Source organism: Schistocerca serialis, chromosome 6 (assembly GCF_023864345.2).
Source record: "Schistocerca serialis cubense isolate TAMUIC-IGC-003099 chromosome 6, iqSchSeri2.2, whole genome shotgun sequence".
Classification (NCBI taxonomy): domain Eukaryota; kingdom Metazoa; phylum Arthropoda; class Insecta; order Orthoptera; family Acrididae; genus Schistocerca; species Schistocerca serialis.
In genome coordinates, this window is record NC_064643.1 from 135,996,243 (window position 1) to 136,017,721 (window position 21,479).

Below are 21,479 nucleotides of genomic sequence, written 5' to 3' on the forward strand. Positions count from 1 at the left end.
CCATTTGTCTTTTCATACATAACTCTGGCACTAGAAAATTTGTTATAATGTTGCTTGGTTCCAAAATTGCAATTGTGATGTCGTTTGATGACCCAGTATCAGGGGTATAGAGTGATATCTCTGAGCTGGTAAAATAAGGGTTTCAGGGGACGGCTGCAGTGGCATTCCATCTAGTTACATTTTTCCGTATTCCGTTTGAGCAAATGATTGTGTTCGGTCCGAGGTCTATCGTACAAATGTAGACATGCACGCACCAAATCACTAGTTCGCGTTCCTTCGTCATTTCCCACACTTGTTCTTGGCGATCTCTGCAGAAAATCGTGGTTTGCCAACTGTCTGCGCGCGCAAGAATGCACGCGTTTGATCTAAAACTGTCTTAAATTTCAGTACGCTTAAGGCAGAGAAAAGAAATAAGTACAATATAACAGCTACCGCGGAAGGTAGCTATCCAAACTGTGTACCTAAAAAGGAAAAAAAGAAAAAGCAAATTGATGGCGAAAATAAAGGATTTTCGCCACCAAACAATCGGACAATGGCTGAAGAATACCGATACGCTTTGCTATAACGTGAGTATGGGGAATCAGCTTACGACTTTGTTAGTAATGAAAAGAAAAGCGATCAACAGAGCATCAGTGTACGATGTGCACTGGCCAACGAATGGCTGAATGAATATTATAAAAGCCCGCAGCTCGTGGTCGTGTGGTAGCGTTCTCGCTTCCCGCGCCCGGGTTCCCGGGTTCGATTCCCGGCGTGGTCAGGGATTTTCTCTGCCTCGTGATGGCTGGGTGTTGTGTGATGTCCTTAGGTTAGTTAGGTTTAAGTAGTTCTAAGTTCTAGGGGACTGATGACCATAGATGTTAAGTCCCATAGTGCTCAGAGCCAATATTATAAAAGGCAAAAATAATCAACACGAACCATTCTAGTCACTCACTAGAGAAAACATACAAAAACTTTTTATTTTAAAGTTAATTAATCATTATTCTATTACTTTAAAAACAGTCTAAAACTTTTGTTCTGTACCAATTTGGTGGGGATGGAGGGAGGGAGGGAGCGGGGGGAAGGGTGAAGGGTTATTGATTGATGTCTGATGTCGCTGGAGGGTGATGTCTTCAGAAAGGCTAGGAGCGAGTGGTCTGTGGATGGAACATCTTGGGTAGTCGCCGAACTGAAACACACCGAGCCGGCCGGGGTGGCCAAGCGGTTCTAGGCGCTACAGTCTGGAACCGCGCTGTTGCTACGGTCGCAGGTTCGAATCCTGCCTCGGGCATCGATGTGAGTGATGTCCTTACGTTGGTTAGGTTTAAGTAGTTCTAAGTTCTAGGGGACTGATGACCTCAGAAGTTAAGTCCCATAGTGATCAGAGCCATTTTTTTAAACACACCGAATGCTGCTAAAGGTTGATGATGTTGTCTTGTTTGTTGAATTACTAGGAACGAGCAACCGAAAAAAAATGGTTGAAATGGCTCTAAGCACTATGGGACTTAACATCTGAGGTCGTGAGTTCCCTAGACTTAGAACTATTTAAACGTAACTAACCTATGAATATCAGACACATCCATGCCTGAGGCAGGATTCGAACCTGCGACCGTAACGGCAGCGCGGTTCCGGACTGAAGCGCCTAGAACCGCTTGGCCACAGCGGCCGGCCGAACGAGCATCCCTCCCCGGCTTCGTGCGGGCAGCGCTAAGTACACTCCTGGAAATGGAAAAAAGAACACATTGACACCGGTGTGTCAGACCCACCATACTTGCTCCGGACACTGCGAGAGGGCTGTACAAGCAATGATCATACGCACGGCACAGCGGACACACCAGGAACCGCGGTGTTGGCCGTCGAATGGCGCTAGATGCGCAGCATTTGTGCACCGCCGCCGTCAGTGTCAGCCAGTTTGCCGTGGCATACGGAGCTCCATCGCAGTCTTTAACACTGGTAGCATGCCGCGACAGCGTGGACGTGAACCGTATGTGCAGTTGACGGACTTTGAGCGAGGGCGTATAGTGGGCATGCGGGAGGCAGGGTGGACGTACCGTCGAATTGCTCAACACGTGGGGCGTGAGGTCTCCACAGTACATCGATGTTGTCGCCAGTGGTCGGCGGAAGGTGCACGTGCCCGTCGACCTGGGACCGGACCGCAGCGACGCACGGATGCACACCAACACCGTAGGATCCTACGCAGTGCCGTAGGGGACCGCACTGCCACTTCCCAGCAAATTAGGGACACTGTTGCTCCTGGGGTATCGGCGAGGACCATTCGCAACCGTCTCCATGAAGCTGGGCTACGGTCCCGCACACCGTTAGGCCGTCTTCCGCTCACGCCCCAACATCGTGCAGCCCGCCTCCAGTGGTGTCGCGACAGGCGTGAATGGAGGGACGAATGGAGACGTGTCGTCTTCAGCGATGAGAGTCGCTTCTGCCTTGGTGCCAATGATGGTCGTATGCGTGTTTGGGGCCGTGCAGGTGAGCGCCACAATCAGGACTGCATACGACCGAGGCACACAGGGCCAACACCCGGCATCATGGTGTGTGGAGCTATCTCCTACACTGGCCGTACACCACTGGTGATCGTCGAGGGGACACTGAATAGTGCACGGTACATCCAAACCGTCATCGAACCCATCGTTCTACCATTCCTAGACCGGCAAGGGAACTTGCTGTTCCAACAGGACAATGCACGTCCGCATGTATCCCGTGCCACCCAACGTGCTCTAGAAGGTGTAAGTCAACTACCCTGGCCAGCAAGATCTCCGGATCTGTCCCCCATTGAGCATGTTTGGGACTGGATGAAGCGTCGTCTCACGCGGTCTGCACGTCCAGCACAAACGCTGGTCCAACTGAGGCGCCAGGTGGAAATTGCATGGCAATCCGTTCCACAGGACTACATCCAGCATCTCTACGATCGTCTCCATGGGAGAATAGCAGCCTACATTGCTGCGAAAGGTGGATATACACTGTACTAGTGCCGACATTGTGCATGCTCTGTTGCCTGTGTCTATGTGCCTGTGGTTCTGTCAGTGTGATCATGTGATGTATCTGACCCCAGGAATGTGTCAATAAAGTTTCCCCTTCCTGGGACAATGAATTCACGGTGTTCTTATTTCAATTTCCAGGAGTGTATGTACGGCTTGTCTGGCGTAGCGGTAGTAAATTGTATGCACTAAGCTTTCTCGTGAAACAGTCTGTCTATTAGATAAAACCGTTTCACAATCCCTACAGTAGTTTCTGAGATTAGCCTTCACATACAGACAAAAAAACACGGTTGGGGCTTTGATTTATAATACTTAATGATGACGGTAACGTGTCTTGCGTCATCAACGGAAACTCTTTAAATGAGAAACAATGGTAGCAGTCGATTCACAAGCGAGAGAGGGAATAAACACAGGCGTTGTCGGTCGCACGCGGCGAACAAAACACATGCCGCGGCCGTGCCAGCAGGTAAGAGGCCGAGTATTGTTCGGTCGCTGTGTCACGCCTCCGCCGTTTTCGCTGGAGAAAGGAGCGTGACGTCACGGGGCACCTGTTAGGCTGCGTTCACAGTGACACCGACAACGGTCGCCAGACGCCGTCGCCAGAAGTCGCCCGATTAACAACGGTCGGCAGGTTGGTCACAGGACATCCGATCTCTTTCGTCAATTTTTGGGGGGATGGATGTCAGGACCCTCCCGTGGTTAGAGACGAAGCCTGCATTGCGGCGTTTGCCATTGAAACGACGCGGAATGCACGTGAATGGGCTATAGCCTATCTGTCCCGTATAGAAAGTGCCGGATACCCTACACTCTTTCCTCGTCAAGTGGAACAACAACACAAGTTTTACAAAGACGTGGAATGAAGACAGAAACGTTGTTTACATACACGAGCCGGTTTGTGGTGACACTGAAAAACAATCCAGCCCCAGAAAATGCGTTTCAGCGGAAGAGACGCTTGTCGTAACCTAACAGCAACTTTTTTATTCTTTATACATCCTATCTTCTTAAAATATTGAGGTTGCACTAGATCTGTTAGTAATCCAGTTCCACTTAAGGAGCCGGCCGGGGTGGCCGAGCGGTTATAGGCGCTTCAGTCTGGAACCGCACGACCGCTACGGTCGAAGGTTCGAATCCTGCCTCGGGTATGGATGTGTGTGATGTCTTTAGGTTAGTAAGGTTTAAGTAGTTCTAAGTTCTAGGGGACTGATGACCTCAGGAGTCCCATAGTGCTCAGAGCCATTTGAGATAATGAGGCAAGTACATTTTTAAATGGGACGCTATACTTCTTTTACCATGAATCGAACGCTCTGGAAAAGCCGCGTATAGTGATGTAATGCATGTTGCTATTGTGATTCAAACTTTGCTTAAAAGAGAGCGGATGAGGATTTACCTTCGTAGCGTAGGCCGTGCATGCTCCATAGAGCACGGCAACTCGGCCCGCGGGTCTCTCAAGGCGTGTTTACAGTCTGCAGCCGCTTCCGACCTCCTCGACCTTCAATCGTACAATATTTCCCAGCGTCTTTTAAGCGAAGTTTGAATCACAATAGCAACATGTGTTACATCACTATATGCGTCTTTTCCAGAGCGTTCGAATGATGGTAAAAAAAGTACAGCGTCCCATTTAAAAAAAACATGTACTTGCCTCATTATCTCGGACAATATAATGATTATTGTGCATGTTCCAACGTATGTGCCCCATAGTCGGGTATGATTCGTCGAACACTGCTTGTCGATACGTGCAATCGCCCCCGGAATAATGGGAGTGTTACGTCTTACGCGACTCACCCTGTATACACGAGTCGATTTGTGGTGTCACTGAAAAGCAATCCAGCCCCGGTAAATGCGTTTCAGCGGAAGAGAGGCTTGTCGTAACCTAAAGGTAACTTTTTTATTCTTTATATTTCCTATCTTCTTAAAATATTGAGGTTGCACTAGTTCTGTTACTAATCCAATTCCACTTAAGGAGCCGGCGAGAGTGGCCGAGCGGTTCTAGGCGCTTCAGTCTGGAACCGCGCGACCGCTACGTTCGAAGGTTCGAATCCTGCCTCGGGCATGGATGTGTGTGATGTGTTTAGGTTAGTAAGGTTTAAGTAGTTCTAAGTTCTAGGGGACTGATGACCTCAGAAGTTGAGTCCCATAGTGCTCAGAGCCATTTGAACCATCCACTTAAGGATTACCCAGTAGAGCCTCTCAGATCAAGCGAGGTGAACTAGCACAGAGACATTCCATTTCGGAAATCGTTAGGGAATTCAATATTCCGAGATATACAATGTCGAGTGTGCCGAGAATACCACATTTCAGACATTATCTCTCACCACGCATAACACAAGAGGCTGGCGGCTTTCACTTAGCAACCGACAGCAACGGCGTTTGCGTAGAGTTGTCAGTGCTAACACACAAACAGCATTGGGTGAAATAGCCGCAGAAATCAATTGAGACGTATAACGAAGGTATCCGTTAGGACAGTGTCGTGAAATTTGGTGTTAATGGGCTGTGACAGCAGACGACTGACCCGAGTGCTTTTCTAACAGCACGGCATCGACTACATCGCCTCTCTTGGCCTCGTGGCCATATCGGTTGGAGCTTAGACTACTAGGAAACCGTGGCCTGGTCAGATGAGTCCCCATTTCGGCTGGTAAGAGCTGATGGTAGAGTTGGAGTGTAGCGCAAACTCCTGGAAGCCGTGGACCCAGTTTGCCAACAAGGCACTGTGCAAGCTGGTCGTGGCTCCATAAAGGTGTGTGCTGCGTTTATATGGAACAGACCTGCTCCTCTGGTCGAACTAAACCGATCAATGACTGCAACTGGTTACGTTCAGCTACTCGTAGACCATCTGCAGACGTTCATTAACTTCATGTTCCCAAACAACGATGGAATTTTTATGGATGACAATGCGCCATGTCGCAGGGCTACTGTTGTTCGCGATTCGTTTGAAGGACATTCTGGACAATTGGAGCGAATGATTTGGTCACTCAGATCGCCCAGCATGAATCCCGTCGATCATTTGTGGGACGTAATCGGGAGGTCAGTTCGTGCACAAAAACCTGCACCGCCGACACTTCAGCAGTTACGGACGGCTAAAGAGACAGCATGGCTCAATATTTCTGCAGGGGACTTCCAACGACGCCGGCCGCGGTGGTCTAGCGGTTCAGGCGCTCAATCCGGAACCGCGTGACTGCTACGGTCACAGGTTCGAATCCTGCCTCGGGCATGGATGTGTCTGATGTCCTTAGGTTAGTTAGGTTTAAGTAGTCCTAAGTTCTAGGGGACCGATGACCACAGATGTTAAGTCCCATAGTGCTCAGAGCCATTTGAACCATTTGAACTTCCAACGACTTGTTGAATCCATGGCACGTGAAGTTGCGCCAGGCAGAAGCAGCGCCGACACGATATTACGATGTATCCCATGTCTTTTGTGACCTGAGTGTACACCTGAACACCCTGTGCAGCGGAAAGCTACTTAAACGGGCGAACTGCCGGTCTGCATTGCGGCTCTCGGCTACAAAAACAGCGCTTGGCTATCTTATCGCTTAAACGCTGATAACCCAAACAAGCGAGATAGTTGTGCACTCGCGCCACAGACGCGCGTCGCTGGACCTGGAACTTTCCAAATTCGCTGAAGCGCGTCACACTGACCTCTCTGACCACAGCTCTCCCGTCTTCTTGTGGGCGCCACGTTGCAGAGACTCGCCCGTGCAGCGGTCGGAGTCCTACGGAAGGTAATCAACTCTGCTGCTAGTGGAGTGTCCAAAGCTCTGCCTTAAGAGTTTTACAATAGTGAACACGAGGATGTCGACGCCGAGATACCGGACAGATGCCTGGCAAGAGTGCACTGGATATTCACGAGGCAAGCGATGCCAGTCTGCGGAGGGTCCCCACGCTCACTTTAACCCGCGACAATACGTCCGTGAAGATCGATTCATACTCGACGTACCGGAGTACCAAACTATTCCACAATCCAGTTCAAACGGCGACATTCACACAGGCCGTCAACTAAACTGAACGGAACAGTTCAAAGTCAAGGTGTGGTGTCACCGCCAGACACCACACTTTTAGGTGGTAGCCTTTAAATCGGCCGCGGTCCATTAGTATACGCCGGACCCGCGTGTTGCCACTGTCAGTGATAGCAGACCGAGCGCCACCACACGGCAGGTCTAGAGAGACGTCCTGGCACTCGCCCCAGTTGTACAGCCGACGTTCATAGCAATGGTTCACTGACAAATACGCTCTCATTTGCCGAGACGATAGTTAGCATAGCCTTCAGCTACATTAACTACGACCTAGCAAGGGGCCGTATTCAATTGATAATTAATATTATGAAGCATGTACCGTAACGAGAGATGTTCTACAATTGTGGATTAAAGTTAAGTATTATATCAGCTACGTACTTTATTTGTAATTCTCAAGATATTGTCCTGTTCCAGACCTCACGCCAGTCAGCGCGTAATTAAACGCGTGCATTTCGGCCTCCTCTACAAAAACAGTGTTGGCTCTTCTGCCAACACCACACAAGGCTCCTCCGGAAGCAGTTTTTTAACGTTGGTGGGTGGACGCAGTCATCGTCTGCGGACACCGGAAGCTCAATCTATTCTCGCCGTGCTCACTCACGTTATGGCTGTCGATTTTGCGCTTTTGTGTCTTCCCAATCTTTATTTTGTTTTCATGCCACATTTTGAAGGTTCCACAAGGACTTCTGATTTCTTACTTTGAGTGTTCTACCACAAGAAGGACCAAACATCTGAAAGCGAAAAATAATTTAGTTTTTATGACACCTGCAAAACTGCTACATAAATCGATGAAATTTCCATCCATTAAAAAATTTTTTTGTAACAGTGAAAATTCAGCTTTATTGAGGAAGCAAAAAAGTCTGTTTTTTTTTCGAGTTATTTGATACATATAATGAAAAAAACACTGGATAAAGTAAAAACGCTCTGAGTATTGCCTTCTAAATATACAGTACCTTGACCTGTTTCTATGTATATACGATGGGCGTTCAATAACTAAGGCAACACATTTTTTTTTATGAAAGCAGGTAGGTTTTATTCTGTTTTCCGATACACCATATTATTCCTCATTCTTTTGGCTACAAAACCCTATTTTTCAAAATAGCCTCCGTTCATTGCGACGTCCCTACGCCACCTTACTGGGAAGGCCTGTATGCCTGCATGGTACCAGTCTACTGGTCGACGTCGGAGCCAACGTCTCACTGCATCAGTAACTTCCCCATCGTCCATGTACTGCTTCCCGCGGAGTACATCCTCCACTGTGCCAAAGAGATGGAAGTCGCTAGGTGTGAGGTCTGGGCTGTAGAGTGGATGGGGAAGCACAGGCCAACGAAGTTTTCTCAGCTCCTCTCGGACGCACAGGCCGACAGAAACGTCTATTTGAGCAGGGAGAGGTGTTTGACTGTTTGATGACCTCGATTGAGAGAGTCTGCTCGTTCCAGCATTGCAGGAGTCACAGGTGTGTGCTTCCGGCCAGCTTTTAAGTCACAACACTGAGGGTACTGATTGCGACCCTGTAGGAATCCGATTACCCTGAGAGAAATTTCCATGGTCGACCACTGGACTGGAAGAATGCAATCCCAACAATTTCCTTTTAACCCCCAATACGTGTCTTAAAAAATACCCCAAGTAACCAGTAAAATAAAACAGGAAAAGTTAAAAATCAATGTCCTGGTTTTCCAGCCAACTGATCGCTTCAGAGGCAGCCCGACGCTCTTCGTCCAGGGATCAGGCGATAGCATGTAAGGGGCAATCCAGCATGACTCAACGGACATTCAGTAATTAAAGAGACAAACTTATGTAGAAAAACAGATTGTACTTTTACTAAATAAGACTTTTGCTACTTCTCAGCATAATCCCCACTAATGTTAATACTGATGTCCCTTACGATAAAATGGTTTCTTATACCTTACGTAAAGAAGTCTTGGTCTTCTTGTTTGAGACACTGTCCCACAAATTCTTCCATTCCATCCTTTGTCTCTTGGACTCTGGTTCAAAATGGTGAACCCAAGTTTCAACAATCATTAAAATCTTGTTTAGAAATGGGTCCTCTTCCCTTTCAAAGTACTGTTTCATGTTCGTTTTTTGCGACTGAAATTTATTCTTGAGTACCAGACATGTTTCGCCCGTTCATGTGAGGCATCTTCTGTGGTATTCATTTCTGTATCCTGTTCATGCACCCATTTATTGTCCTATATGTGATAAACGCTCTTGGTATAGCCTTCTTCCAGTAAATATATCTTTGCACATAATCTGTACTGTACAAAACTGCTCATGCTTGCACTGCTCTTGGTCACATGCTTTAAAATTAGAATATAATAAATGCTACAAAGCCTTAAAACCGTGTATTCATTCTAAACCACGCTGTGTAGTGTCCAGTTCGGCTCTTCTTCTCGGCGTTTGTTAGCGCTTGCTGAGATACGGGCTTCGGCTACTGTCTTTAAGTAATGACGAACTATCTGCTTGATCGGGTCTTGTGTCTACTTATACCCTTTTGTGGTGGTTGAATGCCCATGTGAGAACTACTTGTGTGATGTAACGCTGAGAGATAAACATAGCTGCTGCCAGTGGGCCCTCTAAGGAGTGTAACCTCAATTGTGTTGCACCTGAGTCGCAGGGAGGCTGGTGCTCTTCTGCTTTGGCTGAGTCCCGTGTCTTCCAGAGGGCACAGTTTGTGTCACCGTATACATCACCTGAGTCCAGTCACAGCTCGTAGATTGTCTCACTCGCCCTCAACATACAGAGTAGTGCCTGTTGTTCGTGCCCAGCATATGGTTTCCTCGAGTTTGCGCCTGGTGGAGCGAGGAACACTGAAAGCTGGTGAAATGCTACTTTATAAATGCATAGCCCCGATTTTAATTAACGCCTGAAAATATTATAAATAATTTTACATATATAAATAAATATACACTGAAGCGCCAAAGAAACTGGTATAGTCGTGCGTATTCAAATAGAGAGATATGTAAACAGGCAGAATACGGCGCTGCGGTCGGCAAAGCCCATATAGGACAACAAGTGTTAGATCGATTACCGCTGCTACAGTGGCAGGTTATCAAGATTTAAGTGAGTTTGAACTTGATGTTACAGTCGGCGCACGAGCGATGGGACACAATATCTCCGAGGTAGCGATGAAGTGGGAATCTTCCCGTAGGACCATTTCACGAGAGTACCGTGAATAGACCAACGACGACTGAAGGGAATCGTTCAGTTCGACAGAAGCGCTATCCTTCTGCAAATTGCTGCGGATTTTAATGTTGGGCCATCAACAAGTGCCACTGTGGAATCCTGCCCGCTCGTCTGTTATAGGGTGCCTAGGAAGCTGTTTTCTCGCATAACTAGACGACATAGAAGTAAATCATATTAATGGAGTTCATTACAGTAATTGAAGTGACAATACTTAACTTTCGTTTCTACATGATGGGTCGCAAGCAATTGAAGACATGCAAATAATCAGTGTCCTTTGATATATATGATTTCCATGCAAGCTAATCATACAAGTTCGTAGGTCACTGCTATCGTTAATATCAGTGCGGCTGTTCTAGTGCGGCTCGTCTAGTGCGACTGTTCTAGTCCTCTCTTCTAGTGCGGCCTTTCCGAGCCGGCGCGTCGCTTTTATTCTATTTGTGTAGATGCCGCTCCTGTCGTGGTGACGTCATAGTCAGCGTCATATTAGCTGACGTCATCTCTCAACCCTCGCTGCTGTATCGTTCTTGGTCTTCGTGCTGGCGCTTGTCGTTGCGCCGGAACAGTCAGGGTGTGAACCATTCAACGAAACATCATCAAAATGGTTCAAATGGCTGTGAGCACTATGGGACTTAACTTCTGAGGTCATCAGTCCCATAGAACTCAGAACTACTTAAACCTAACTAACCTAAGGACATCACACACATCCATGCCCGAGGCAGGATTGGAACCTCCGGTCGTAGCGGTCGGCCAGTTACGGACTGAAGCGCCTAGAACCGCTCGGTCACAAAGGCCGGCAAACATAATCGATATGGAGTTTCGGAGCCGAAGGCCCACTCGTTTACCCTTGATGACTGCACGACACAAAGCTTTACTCTTCTCCTGGGCCCGTCAACACCGACATTGGACTGTTGGTGACTGGAAACATGTTGCCTGGTCGGACGAGTCTCGTTTCAAATTATCTCGAGCGGATGGGTGGTTACGGGTATGGAGACAACCTCGTGAATCCATGGACCCTGCATGTCAGCAGGGGACTGTTCAAGCTGGTGTAGGCTCTGTAATGGTGTGGGTCATGTGCGGCTGGAATGGTATGGGACCTCTTATACGCCTAGATACGACTCTGACAGGTGACACGTACGTAAGCGTCCTGTCTGATCACCTGCATCCATTCATCTCTATCGTGCATTCTGTCAGACTTGAGCAATTCCAAAAGGACAATGCGACACCCCGTCATCCAGAATTGCTACACAGTGGCTCCAGGAACACTCTTCTGAGTATAAACACTTCCACTGGCCTATGAATTCCCCAGACATCATTGAGCATACCTGGGATGCCTTGCAACGTGCTGTTCAGAAGAGATCTCCACCCCCTCGTACTCCTACGGATTTATAGTCATCCCTGCAGGATTCGTGGTGTCAGTTCCCTCCATCAGTACTTCAGACATTAGTCGAGTCTATGCCACGTCGTGTTGCGGCACTTCAGCGTGCTCGCTGGGCCCTACACGATATTAGGCAGGTGTACCAGTTTCCTTGGCTCTTCAGTCTATATATTAATGGAAAGGAACTGTGTACTAATGAGATGGTGTATTTTTAATTATTCATGAATTATTTTGGGAAGTATCTCTGAATTAAAATGAGTGAAGAGAACTCTGTGAAACAAAATGCAGAAGATAGATTCGTTTGTCTGACGATATAAAAAAAGGCGGAACGCGACCAGCTCTCTTTCTCTCATTTGTCCTCTGCTACCGAGACAAGCCGTGTGTCACTCATGTAAATTGTACGCTTTTGTTGAATAATTATGTTAATTTGATGTTAAATAGCAGTGTGTTCTTTGAAGATCTCTTTCCTTGCTATTCATTTTATATGTGATTTTATTATGCATTTTTTTTTAGTCCAGTTTTAGACTGGATCGAAGAGAAATAGCTGGCTCATTGTTTGGTGGTCGCGACTGCATTCGCCGTTCAATCCATCAGATTATAGCGCATACCTCCCTGAGATCATCTTTATCGATCTTGTTCGCTCAAGATACGCACAATTTTATTACGTGAACCGCGTAATATTCAAATCGGTGATTGGTCTCGAAACAATATCGTCCACCAACGCACTTGCTGGTCTGATGTAATGACGATCCTGGAAGGCAGGGTCCAGCTTAATTAGAAAAGGAAGTAACATTTTTCTGTGTCCTGTTTTACCATTTAGACAGTATTGCCTACAGCTAAGCAAGGAACATTCATGTGGTGTTCTTAACCAGTACTTACCAATTACTCAATGTCCTCTTAAAAGCCATGTTTACTAGGAGAGATATTATCTATTAACGTTCAATTTCAATTAATTAATTCATATCAGTCTAACCAATAATAATAATACAAAATACCTTTTTTATTAGAGAAACTCTAGAGTGGTGGTTCTGAGCACTGGATTCTCGACTCGGAAGAAGCGTCACTGGAGTGAAGGTGACCACTCCTATTTCGAGTGAGCCACAGCATTGATAGTGCTGGCTGGCGGTCCTTCAGGGTGGCTGACAAGAATCCATTCGGATTTCCTGTGGCTCATTGCCCTGGTACTAATCTTTCAAATGGACACCGCTTCGCCGGCCGGTGTGGCCGTGCGGTTAAAGGCGCTTCAGTCTGGAACCGCGTGACCGCTACGGTCGCAGGTTCGAATCCTGCCTCGGGCATGGATGTGTGTGATGTCCTTAGGTTAGTTAGGTTTAATTAGTTCTAAGTTCTAGGCGACTGATGACCTCAGAAGTTACGTCGCATAGTGCTCAGAGCCATTTGACACCGCTTCGGTGACTTGCGTGTCCCTAACCCACCCCAATTATCCAAATGGGCAAAGGAAACTTACGGTTTAACGAGTAATCCGAGCCATGTGTCTGTTCCGGCGACTCCTTACATCGTTGAGAGGTGAAGCCTAGGTCAAGAAGCGGACTGAAAGACGGTGGTTCGACCGGGATCCGATTCCACGGCGTCTCGGTTCTCAGGCACGCGCATTACCGTATACAAGTCTTTCTATGAGCAGATATAAGAGGATGGAAACCAGGTATTTAATAAGGAGTTTTTCAACAGCAGATTTTTTTCAGATTAGTCGTATTATATAAGTTGAACAAAGATGCTATTATTCAAGGGATGATCACAAAGTTTCCGTTTGAAGGCTACACTAAACCTTTGACTACACGTCGGTGTTTATATGCCCGCATCTGCATCGCTCTGGGTTGCATATGCGCTGCAGCAATGCCCACAATCGGAAACTTTTTGATCGTCCCTTATAAAATTCTTATTAAGTATCGATTTCGATCATCTTATCATCTTTAGGTAGGTGACGATCACTTTCGCTTTAAGAAAAGTAAAGGCAAGAGAGACATAGCGCTTATTTATCGAGGCACGATTAAGAAAACTACAGACAAATGGTTCAAATGGCTCTAAGCACTATGGGACTTAACATGTGAGGTCATCAGTCTCCTAGAACTTAGAAGTACTTAAACCTAACTAACCTAAGTACATCACACACATCCATGCCCGAGGCAGGATTCGAACCTGCGACCGTAGCAGTCGCGCGGTTTCGGACTGAAGCGCCTAGAACCGCTCAGCCACCGCGGCCGGCAAACTAGACACACTTTCAGAGGATTCTTCTACCCATAGAAACCGTTCTGCAACGTAACCTGGTCCAAACTTATTAAACTTCTGAGTATAACAAGTATAACCTATAAGCGGTGTTTTCGTTCATGATGAGTATGAATCCCATTGGATCATTTATGCAACGAAAATCCATACCATATAGGTAACATGTTCCGTGCATCTTGTACCAACATTTGTTTTGTCGGTTTATTTACATACGATACACAACCAGTCGCTGTTTTGAATTACACACTATTTATTGCACTATTAACTAGTTTTCGAGCTACTGCAAGCTTATCGACACGTGGTGGTATTACGGAACTTTTTTTCCGGACCATCAATATGCAGCTAGCAGCTACAGTCGTGGTGTTGGCGGAAAGAACTGATATTTTACATTTTGGTAATATACGTTTTAGGCATCTTGGACACACACACACACACACACACACACACACACACACACACACACACACACACACACACACACACGCACGCACGCTCACGCACGCAGTTCTTACATGAACTTGGTTTTGCAGTAAACAAGAACTGAACGTAAACTCAAAGAGTATCGGGATTATAAATATTTCACATTCCCATTTGGCGGCCTAATACATGTGCTTTATCAAATGACAGAATAAAATATTTAGAAGCATACATAATAGACGAAAGTGAACATTACAAGCTGTATGTACTGCTATAGCCGTCCGCGGTGGTCTCGCGTTTCTAGGCGCGCAGTCCGGAACCGTGCGACTGCTACGGTCGCAGGTTCGAATCCTGCCTCGGGCATGGATGTGTGTGATGTCCTTAGGTTAGTTAGGTTTAAGTAGTTCTAAGTTCTAGGGGACTGATGACCATAGCAGTTGAGTCCCATAGTGCTCAGACCCATTTGAACCATTTTTGAACCAAGGGTTTCGGGCTCAAATACCAATGTCGACAATTTTTTTTACTGTATTATGCGTGAAAGTGTTCTATGGGACAAAGTGTTCATGACTTGTAAAAGGGCTGTTTGAAGTTCTCAGCAATTTTATCTTGGCTGTCTGCATTCGCTTCGTTTCTTTGAAACCTATAGAGTACACTTGTTGTTTCAAGAACATACAGTCAGAACTTAAAAACACAGAAACAACTGCATTACACGTACGAGTGTAACAGAGATAATAATAATAATTAATAATACAGAAATTAATAAGGTCAATAATAAGTACAGAACGTTCAGGTAACGAAGCGAAAGCAGACTGCCAAAAGAACATTGCCACAAACTCCGGAAAATTTGTACTGCTATACGCTAGCACTATACACGTAACATCCATAAAAAAAGTTACAGGTAAACAAGTAGAAAAAGTTTACTATTTTTGATTCATATTACACGTACAGTGCTAACGTATAGATACGTCTACAGCTTGCAGTGTTCTCTGGCATACATTATCTATTCTTTTTATATTATATTCTCTAATTTAACGCATCTCAAGTCAAAGATCGCGTAGGTAAAGAGAATAACTAGAATACTCGTACGGTTTGTATTTACATTTAGTGTTTGTTTAGTAAAGTCATGTGCTTCTACATACTGTGTGTGTGGATGTGTGCAATGTGTGTGTGTGTGTGTGTGTGTGTGTGTGTGTGTGTGTGTGTGTGTTTGTAAGCTGTCTAAAATACATTTCATTGAGGGAATTTCTGGTCTATGCTAAGATGCCATGTATTGTAAGTATTCAAAAACATAGCGATCTTTTTGTTTCGTACACATTTCGTTGACTTTTGCCTAAATATGCGTTATTTTCGCCAGCACCACCCTAGAGATTAGCTGCAAATGGCCAAAAAAAAATTACAGTGCTGTAACTTGTCCATCTGATGATTAGCATAAAGTGACTCGAAAACTAATTAATGGAACAATAAATCATGTCATATTTAAGAAGCGACTGATTGTATATCATACCTACATAAAGCACAAATTTAAATCAGATTTGCAGTTCCTCATCCACAATGGATGTAACATTTTTTAACGATTTTATAATTACTTTTATTGAAAAAATTTTTCAATTCTTTAACTGCTATTTTGTATTTTATCCTCCGACGCTTTCTAAGGCGATGATGCAAACTGAAAACCGGCAGGACAATTAAGTTCTTAACACAGCTTGGAGGTGTTGCTTGAAGTAATATGTCGCTCCAGAAATGGAGCACCCTTTTCCTAGTTGTTTGGCTTATAGTCTATCGTATCGTCAACGACACGGTCATATAGCTTTGTGTTTTGAGTCAATTTGTACAGAAACTACGCTCCGCAGTCTGCATGTAACGGCGATTCAAACAGCGCGCTCTTTGTCCGCAGGCATCGCGTGGAGCTTCCGGCTCCCGTCGCTGAGTTCGCTGTCGCGCCGCAAGATGGCAGTGCCGCCGTCGCGGCCGCACATGGACGTGCGCACGTGGATCGAGGTGCTGGAGCTGACGCAGTACGCCGCGCTCTTCGAGAAGTTCGACGGCGTCGAGGTGGGTGCAACCGTCAATAGGTGTCACTAGCTGCGCAAAACACTGGTAGGAACTGACTAAAACCGACGTCCTGCCCGAGAAGAAATCCGCGACACTTCATCGTTCAGTTAGTGATGCTCTTTCAGCATGCGGGTTTGCAGACTAATTTATGGAGACTGGTTTCCCCCTGATTATGCAGACAACGAATACTTATTGCCCAAGCGTGTTTGGCTCGTCATCAGTGAGTCATGTTTTATTCCGATCTACAAAATTCAACATGTTTTACGAAATGATGACTAGAAGAAAGTAAGGCATAAAAAATCGTTTCCGTCGTCTCTAGGTTAGCTTTTATCTCAATTTTCATGTGATTATCGTGTCGCCCGCAACAACATGATGATTTTCTGAAGATGATTGACGAGTTAACAGAATAACGTTCTCTTTAACTGCAGTTTCATTGTGTGAAATTAGCACATTAACACAATCCAGTGAAAACTGTTATAGATCTAAAAAATTATCAAATCTAATGCAGCTTACACCAAAGCCTTACCACAGAGGAAAACTCTCACTTGCAGAGGGCAGCATCAGAAAGATAACTAACGACTGCAGTACACAACGATAATCAGAGGAACTATACAATACGAGAACATGAGTTCTATTCTTTATTAAACTGAACACGTACACACCTAGAGAGAGAAAGGGGGGAGGGTGAAGAATTAAATAAGAAAGAAACAAGTTCAGATGACTCGGTAGAAGGAATAGCAAAACAGTCGGAACATCAATTGCAGCCTAGTACAGTAGGAAGACAGCGCCTGATATTCAGACACTTGTTAGTGTTCATTAATACGCGATCTGTCCCCCAATCACCTTTATGGCGAACTGGCTTAGCGCTCGCTGCTTCACTCACGTTGACTGTATGGTATGCACAGGTTTAATTTGTTTTCTTTTAATCCAATTTTTATGTTCACAGACTGCAATATCGTGTAAATTTTACACACTAATGAAAGTCGCAGAGGCATGGCATGGTCTATTCGGAATGTGCTTCTGACCAAAATCCGTTTCTGGTAGGTAGAGTCAGAGGTCTTTGATAATCTCGCCCGTTGAGTTCACGTGATATTTTCATAGAAAATTTCCTCCAGTACCACATATTTCTTTAGGAGGCAAATACAAATTTTAATAGATTTAACTTTAAAAAGTTATAACATCACGAAATATTCTCGCAAAAAATTCCATTCCCTATTTTACCCTCTTCGGTATTGAATTTCCAAAAAGTACTGAAGCCTATATTTTTTTTTCTTCTAATCGAGAAATCAGAGATTAACTTTTATAGATGTAGCTTTAAAATTGTTTTAATAATGATTTGTTTTCCAAAAAAGCTTTCACCCACTATTTCACCCCCTTGTTGGTTGAATTTCCAAAAATACTGAAGCACTTACTTTAATTTCTGACATAGATACCAAATGTCAATTTTTTCAGTTCTAGGTTCAGAATTGCCTTAAGAGCGACATATTTTCAAGAAAATTTCACCCCCTTAGGAATGGAATTTCGAACAATCCCTTACTAAACTATTCCTAGTGTATAACATCAACACCCTTACCAAATTTCATGTTCCTATCCTCAGTGGCCTGGGCTGGGCGATGATGAGTCAGTGAGTCAGTCTGGCCCCTGTTTCACGCCGTTTGGGACTGGGAAAAAAAAAAAGAGAGAGAGAGAAACAAGTTATTTTCTATTTCTAACCGATAAGCCAAATACAAATTTTCATAGATTTAGATTCAAATAACGCTTCGATAATGAAATATTTCAATAAAAACTTCCATCCCCATTTTACCCACTTGAGGCTTGAATTTCCAAAAACACTGAAACATGTATTTCTTTTATTTCCAACCGAGAAGTCAAATACCAGTTTTCATGGATTTAGCTTTAAAAATGCTTATTAGTTCATTTATAATGATTTGTTCAAAAACAAAACTTTCACCAACTATTTAACCCCAGTAGGGGTTAAATTTCCAAACATACTGGCACACGTATTTTTTTGTTTCTTACCGAGAAAACGTATATGAATTTTCGTAGTTAGAGTTTCAAAATTACACTGATAGATATTTTCAAAAAAACCTTTCATCGCCTATTTAATCCCCTTAGCGTGGAATTTCAAAAATTCACTTCTTAAACGATGCCTATGCTATAAGATCAACAATCTCTTCAAATTTCAAGCTTCCATCCTTAGCAAATTGGGCTGTGCGATGATCATTTCAGTCTGTCAGAACATTGCTTTTCATATATACACACCTCAAAAAAAGTTCTGCATCACCTCGGTTCCGAGAGTTCCGAAACCTGTACAGAAAATTGGAATAGAGATTACTGCTCATGAAAACCACACATTGCATGTTGTACAACCATACAGCTACGGTCGCAGGTTCGAATCCTGCCTCGGTCATGGATGTGTGTGATGTCCTTAGGTTAGTTAGGTTTAAGTAGTTCTAAGTTCTAGGGGGCTGATGACCTCAGATGTTAAATCCCATAGTGCTTAGACTCATTTGAAGCAATTATACAGCGAGACATTGAGTCACTCCAGGTGTCAAATCTGAAGCGCTCAATTATGCAAGTTTATGTGTGCAATGATGTGAATGCGGTGAAAACTTCAAACATTGTCTGCTGGACGAAAACTACGAAAACAAGTTCTCCAAATCGACATTTCACAATAACTAATTAAAAAACGCAGCACGTGTTATAATGAAAGCATGAAAGCCGTCTGGCGATGAATCGTAATGATTCGAAACAGGTAACGGTACCTTTTGAATAAAGGAACTTAAAATAAATTTTTGGCTCGTTGCTGCCTCAACACCATCAACATTTGTCTTCCAATAACAGCCACGGTCCCCAACCATGTCATCATATGACAAAATCGCATTAATCATAGGCTTTCTTCTGTAACTCCGCATTTGTAAACTTCTCTTCTTGTCTGAGCTGCTTATTACTCACCTTTCACTTTCGTCGAAGATTACTCTCCAGAAATTACCATAAGAGAATACTGCCTATCAGTTAAATTTATATTCGACGAAAACAAATTTCTGTTTTTAGTAACTTTTTCTTGCTGTTGCGAATCTCCGTTTTATACCCTCTCTGCTTTGACCATCGACAGTTACTTTGTTACCCAAATAGCAAAACAAAACTACCAGTTTTAGTGTCTCATTTTCTAATCTAATTCCCTGCGCACCGTGGTAATTTAACTCGACTACGTTCAGTGAACTTATTTTACTTGTCATGATAGTCATGTTCTAACCTCTTTTTAAGGTACTTTCATTCTGTTCAGGTGTTCTTCCAAGTTCTTTGGTGTCTCTGACAAAGTTACAATATATGTGAAATGTTTAGGTCTTCTTTTTGTTCAGTAATTACTTCATGAAACACGTTTTTTCAAGCACTGAATATAACATGGCCCTCTGAGGATGACACATTTGTGCTCAAACAAATTTGAGCAAATAGTGAGATTTTTTTCTTTTCATAAGGAAGTGGAAACCATTTCCCACAACTCTATGAATACTTGTTTGACAGTGTATGCTCAGTCGGCCGTGAAACCGGTTTTAGTTTCAGTAAATCATCTTCATATCAGCCGATATCAATGCTTATCTTACAGATGCAGTACGAGAAAAATTTATATCAACGAATGTGAAGATTGCTTATTAAGACCAAAAGCGGTTTTGGTCAGTTGAATATAAGCTGTCTTAATGCACGACACATACATTGGTTACAAGTCGTAATGAAATACCTATAATATATTGTTATGTAACTATTTGCATGGAAATGCTTTTTACTCGTACATACAACTCATATATAGGTATTTTAGAACACTGACGAAATAACTCATTCAGATTCGTAAGTCAGTGACTGACATATTCCAAACGTAAACATGACTACAACAAGAGAGAGATTGTAAACGAACATAATTATGTATATTGTACACCAGAGATACGTAAAATCAGTTAATAGGAAAAGGAAGGAAAGTAAAGACAGTAGTAGAAGATGGACTGAACAAAAGGAGTGAAGAAAACCAACGAGAAATTTGGAAAGGAAATTAAAGTAAAGGGCGAATACCTTTAGATTTTTTGATGACACTGTAATCCTGTCAAGGCAGGAAAACGACTTGGAAGGTCACATTTTACGGAATGGATAGTGTCCTAAAAGGAGCTTATATGTTGAATATCAACAAAAGTAAAACAAAGGTAACTGAGTGTAGTTGAATTAAATCTGACAATGCTGAGGGACTTGGATTAGAAAAGTATTGGACGAGTTTTGCTTTTGGGCAGCAAAACGACTTATGAAGGCCGAAGTGGACTGCGGACTAACAGTAGCAAGACAAGCGTTTCTGAAAAAGAGAAATTTGGTAACACTGAAAATAAAATTAATTGCTAGAAGCCTTTTCTGAAGGTATTGTAGGCTTGTACGAAAGTGAAACGTGGGCGATAAGCTGTTGAGACAGGAAAAGAACAGAAGCTTTTGAAATATGCTACAGAAGAATTTTAAAGATTACATGGGTAGCTGGGATGACTAACCATTATTCGGATTTGAGAGAAAAGCAAGTTATGGTACAACCTGACTGAAAGAAGGGATCGGTTGATAGGGGACATCCTGAGGCATCAAGGAAACAACTTCCTGATGATCCTGATAGGGGAAGAGAGAGAGTTAGTTTGTTTGTTTGTTTGTTTGTGTGTGTGTGTGTGTGTGTGTGTGTGTGTGTGTGTGTGTGTGTATGCTGCGGGGAGGAAGGGGGTGGGGAGGAGGCACCAGTTTGACTGCAAGGAGCTCGTCCATATGTACGTGGACTGCAGTAGTGAGCCATAGATAAAGAGGCTTGCATGGGGTAGATTGCCGTGCAGAGGTGCATCAGACTCAAATACCCCAATGAAGAACACAACAAAAACAACAACACATAAAATTTGTTGTAGTAGAACTCATTAATGAAACTGCAAAATAAAATCTAAAGAACTTATAACTAGTGAAATTTAATATCCTGTACCTTCCACGCTACCAGCAACGCCGTGTAGTAGCGATATTTACGTTACAACTGGAAATCACAATTATTCAGTCGGTGTGACTGGAACAGAGATCCCAGTTACTGCATAATTATGAGAAATTCAGACGCCGAGAAAGATAAGAATTCAGATGACTGTCAATATTCATACGTTTGACGGAAGAGAGATAAAACATTACTTTTCAGAAGGTCACAGCAGACTCAAAAGCCTCAAGTGCACAGGAAATCACAGTTGG

The 21,479-nt window shown here is 44.1% G+C and overlaps 1 protein-coding gene across 1 annotated transcript in view; it reads left to right on the forward strand.

The window, feature by feature from the left end:
- Positions 1–21,479, forward strand: part of LOC126485103 (breast cancer anti-estrogen resistance protein 3 homolog) — a 1,126,433-nt gene that overhangs the window by 398,839 nt on the left and 706,115 nt on the right. The window contains exon 2 of the mRNA XM_050108726.1: positions 16,084–16,241. Coding sequence (XP_049964683.1) covers positions 16,084–16,241 — 158 coding nt within the window. The remainder of the gene's footprint in view (positions 1–16,083; positions 16,242–21,479) is intronic.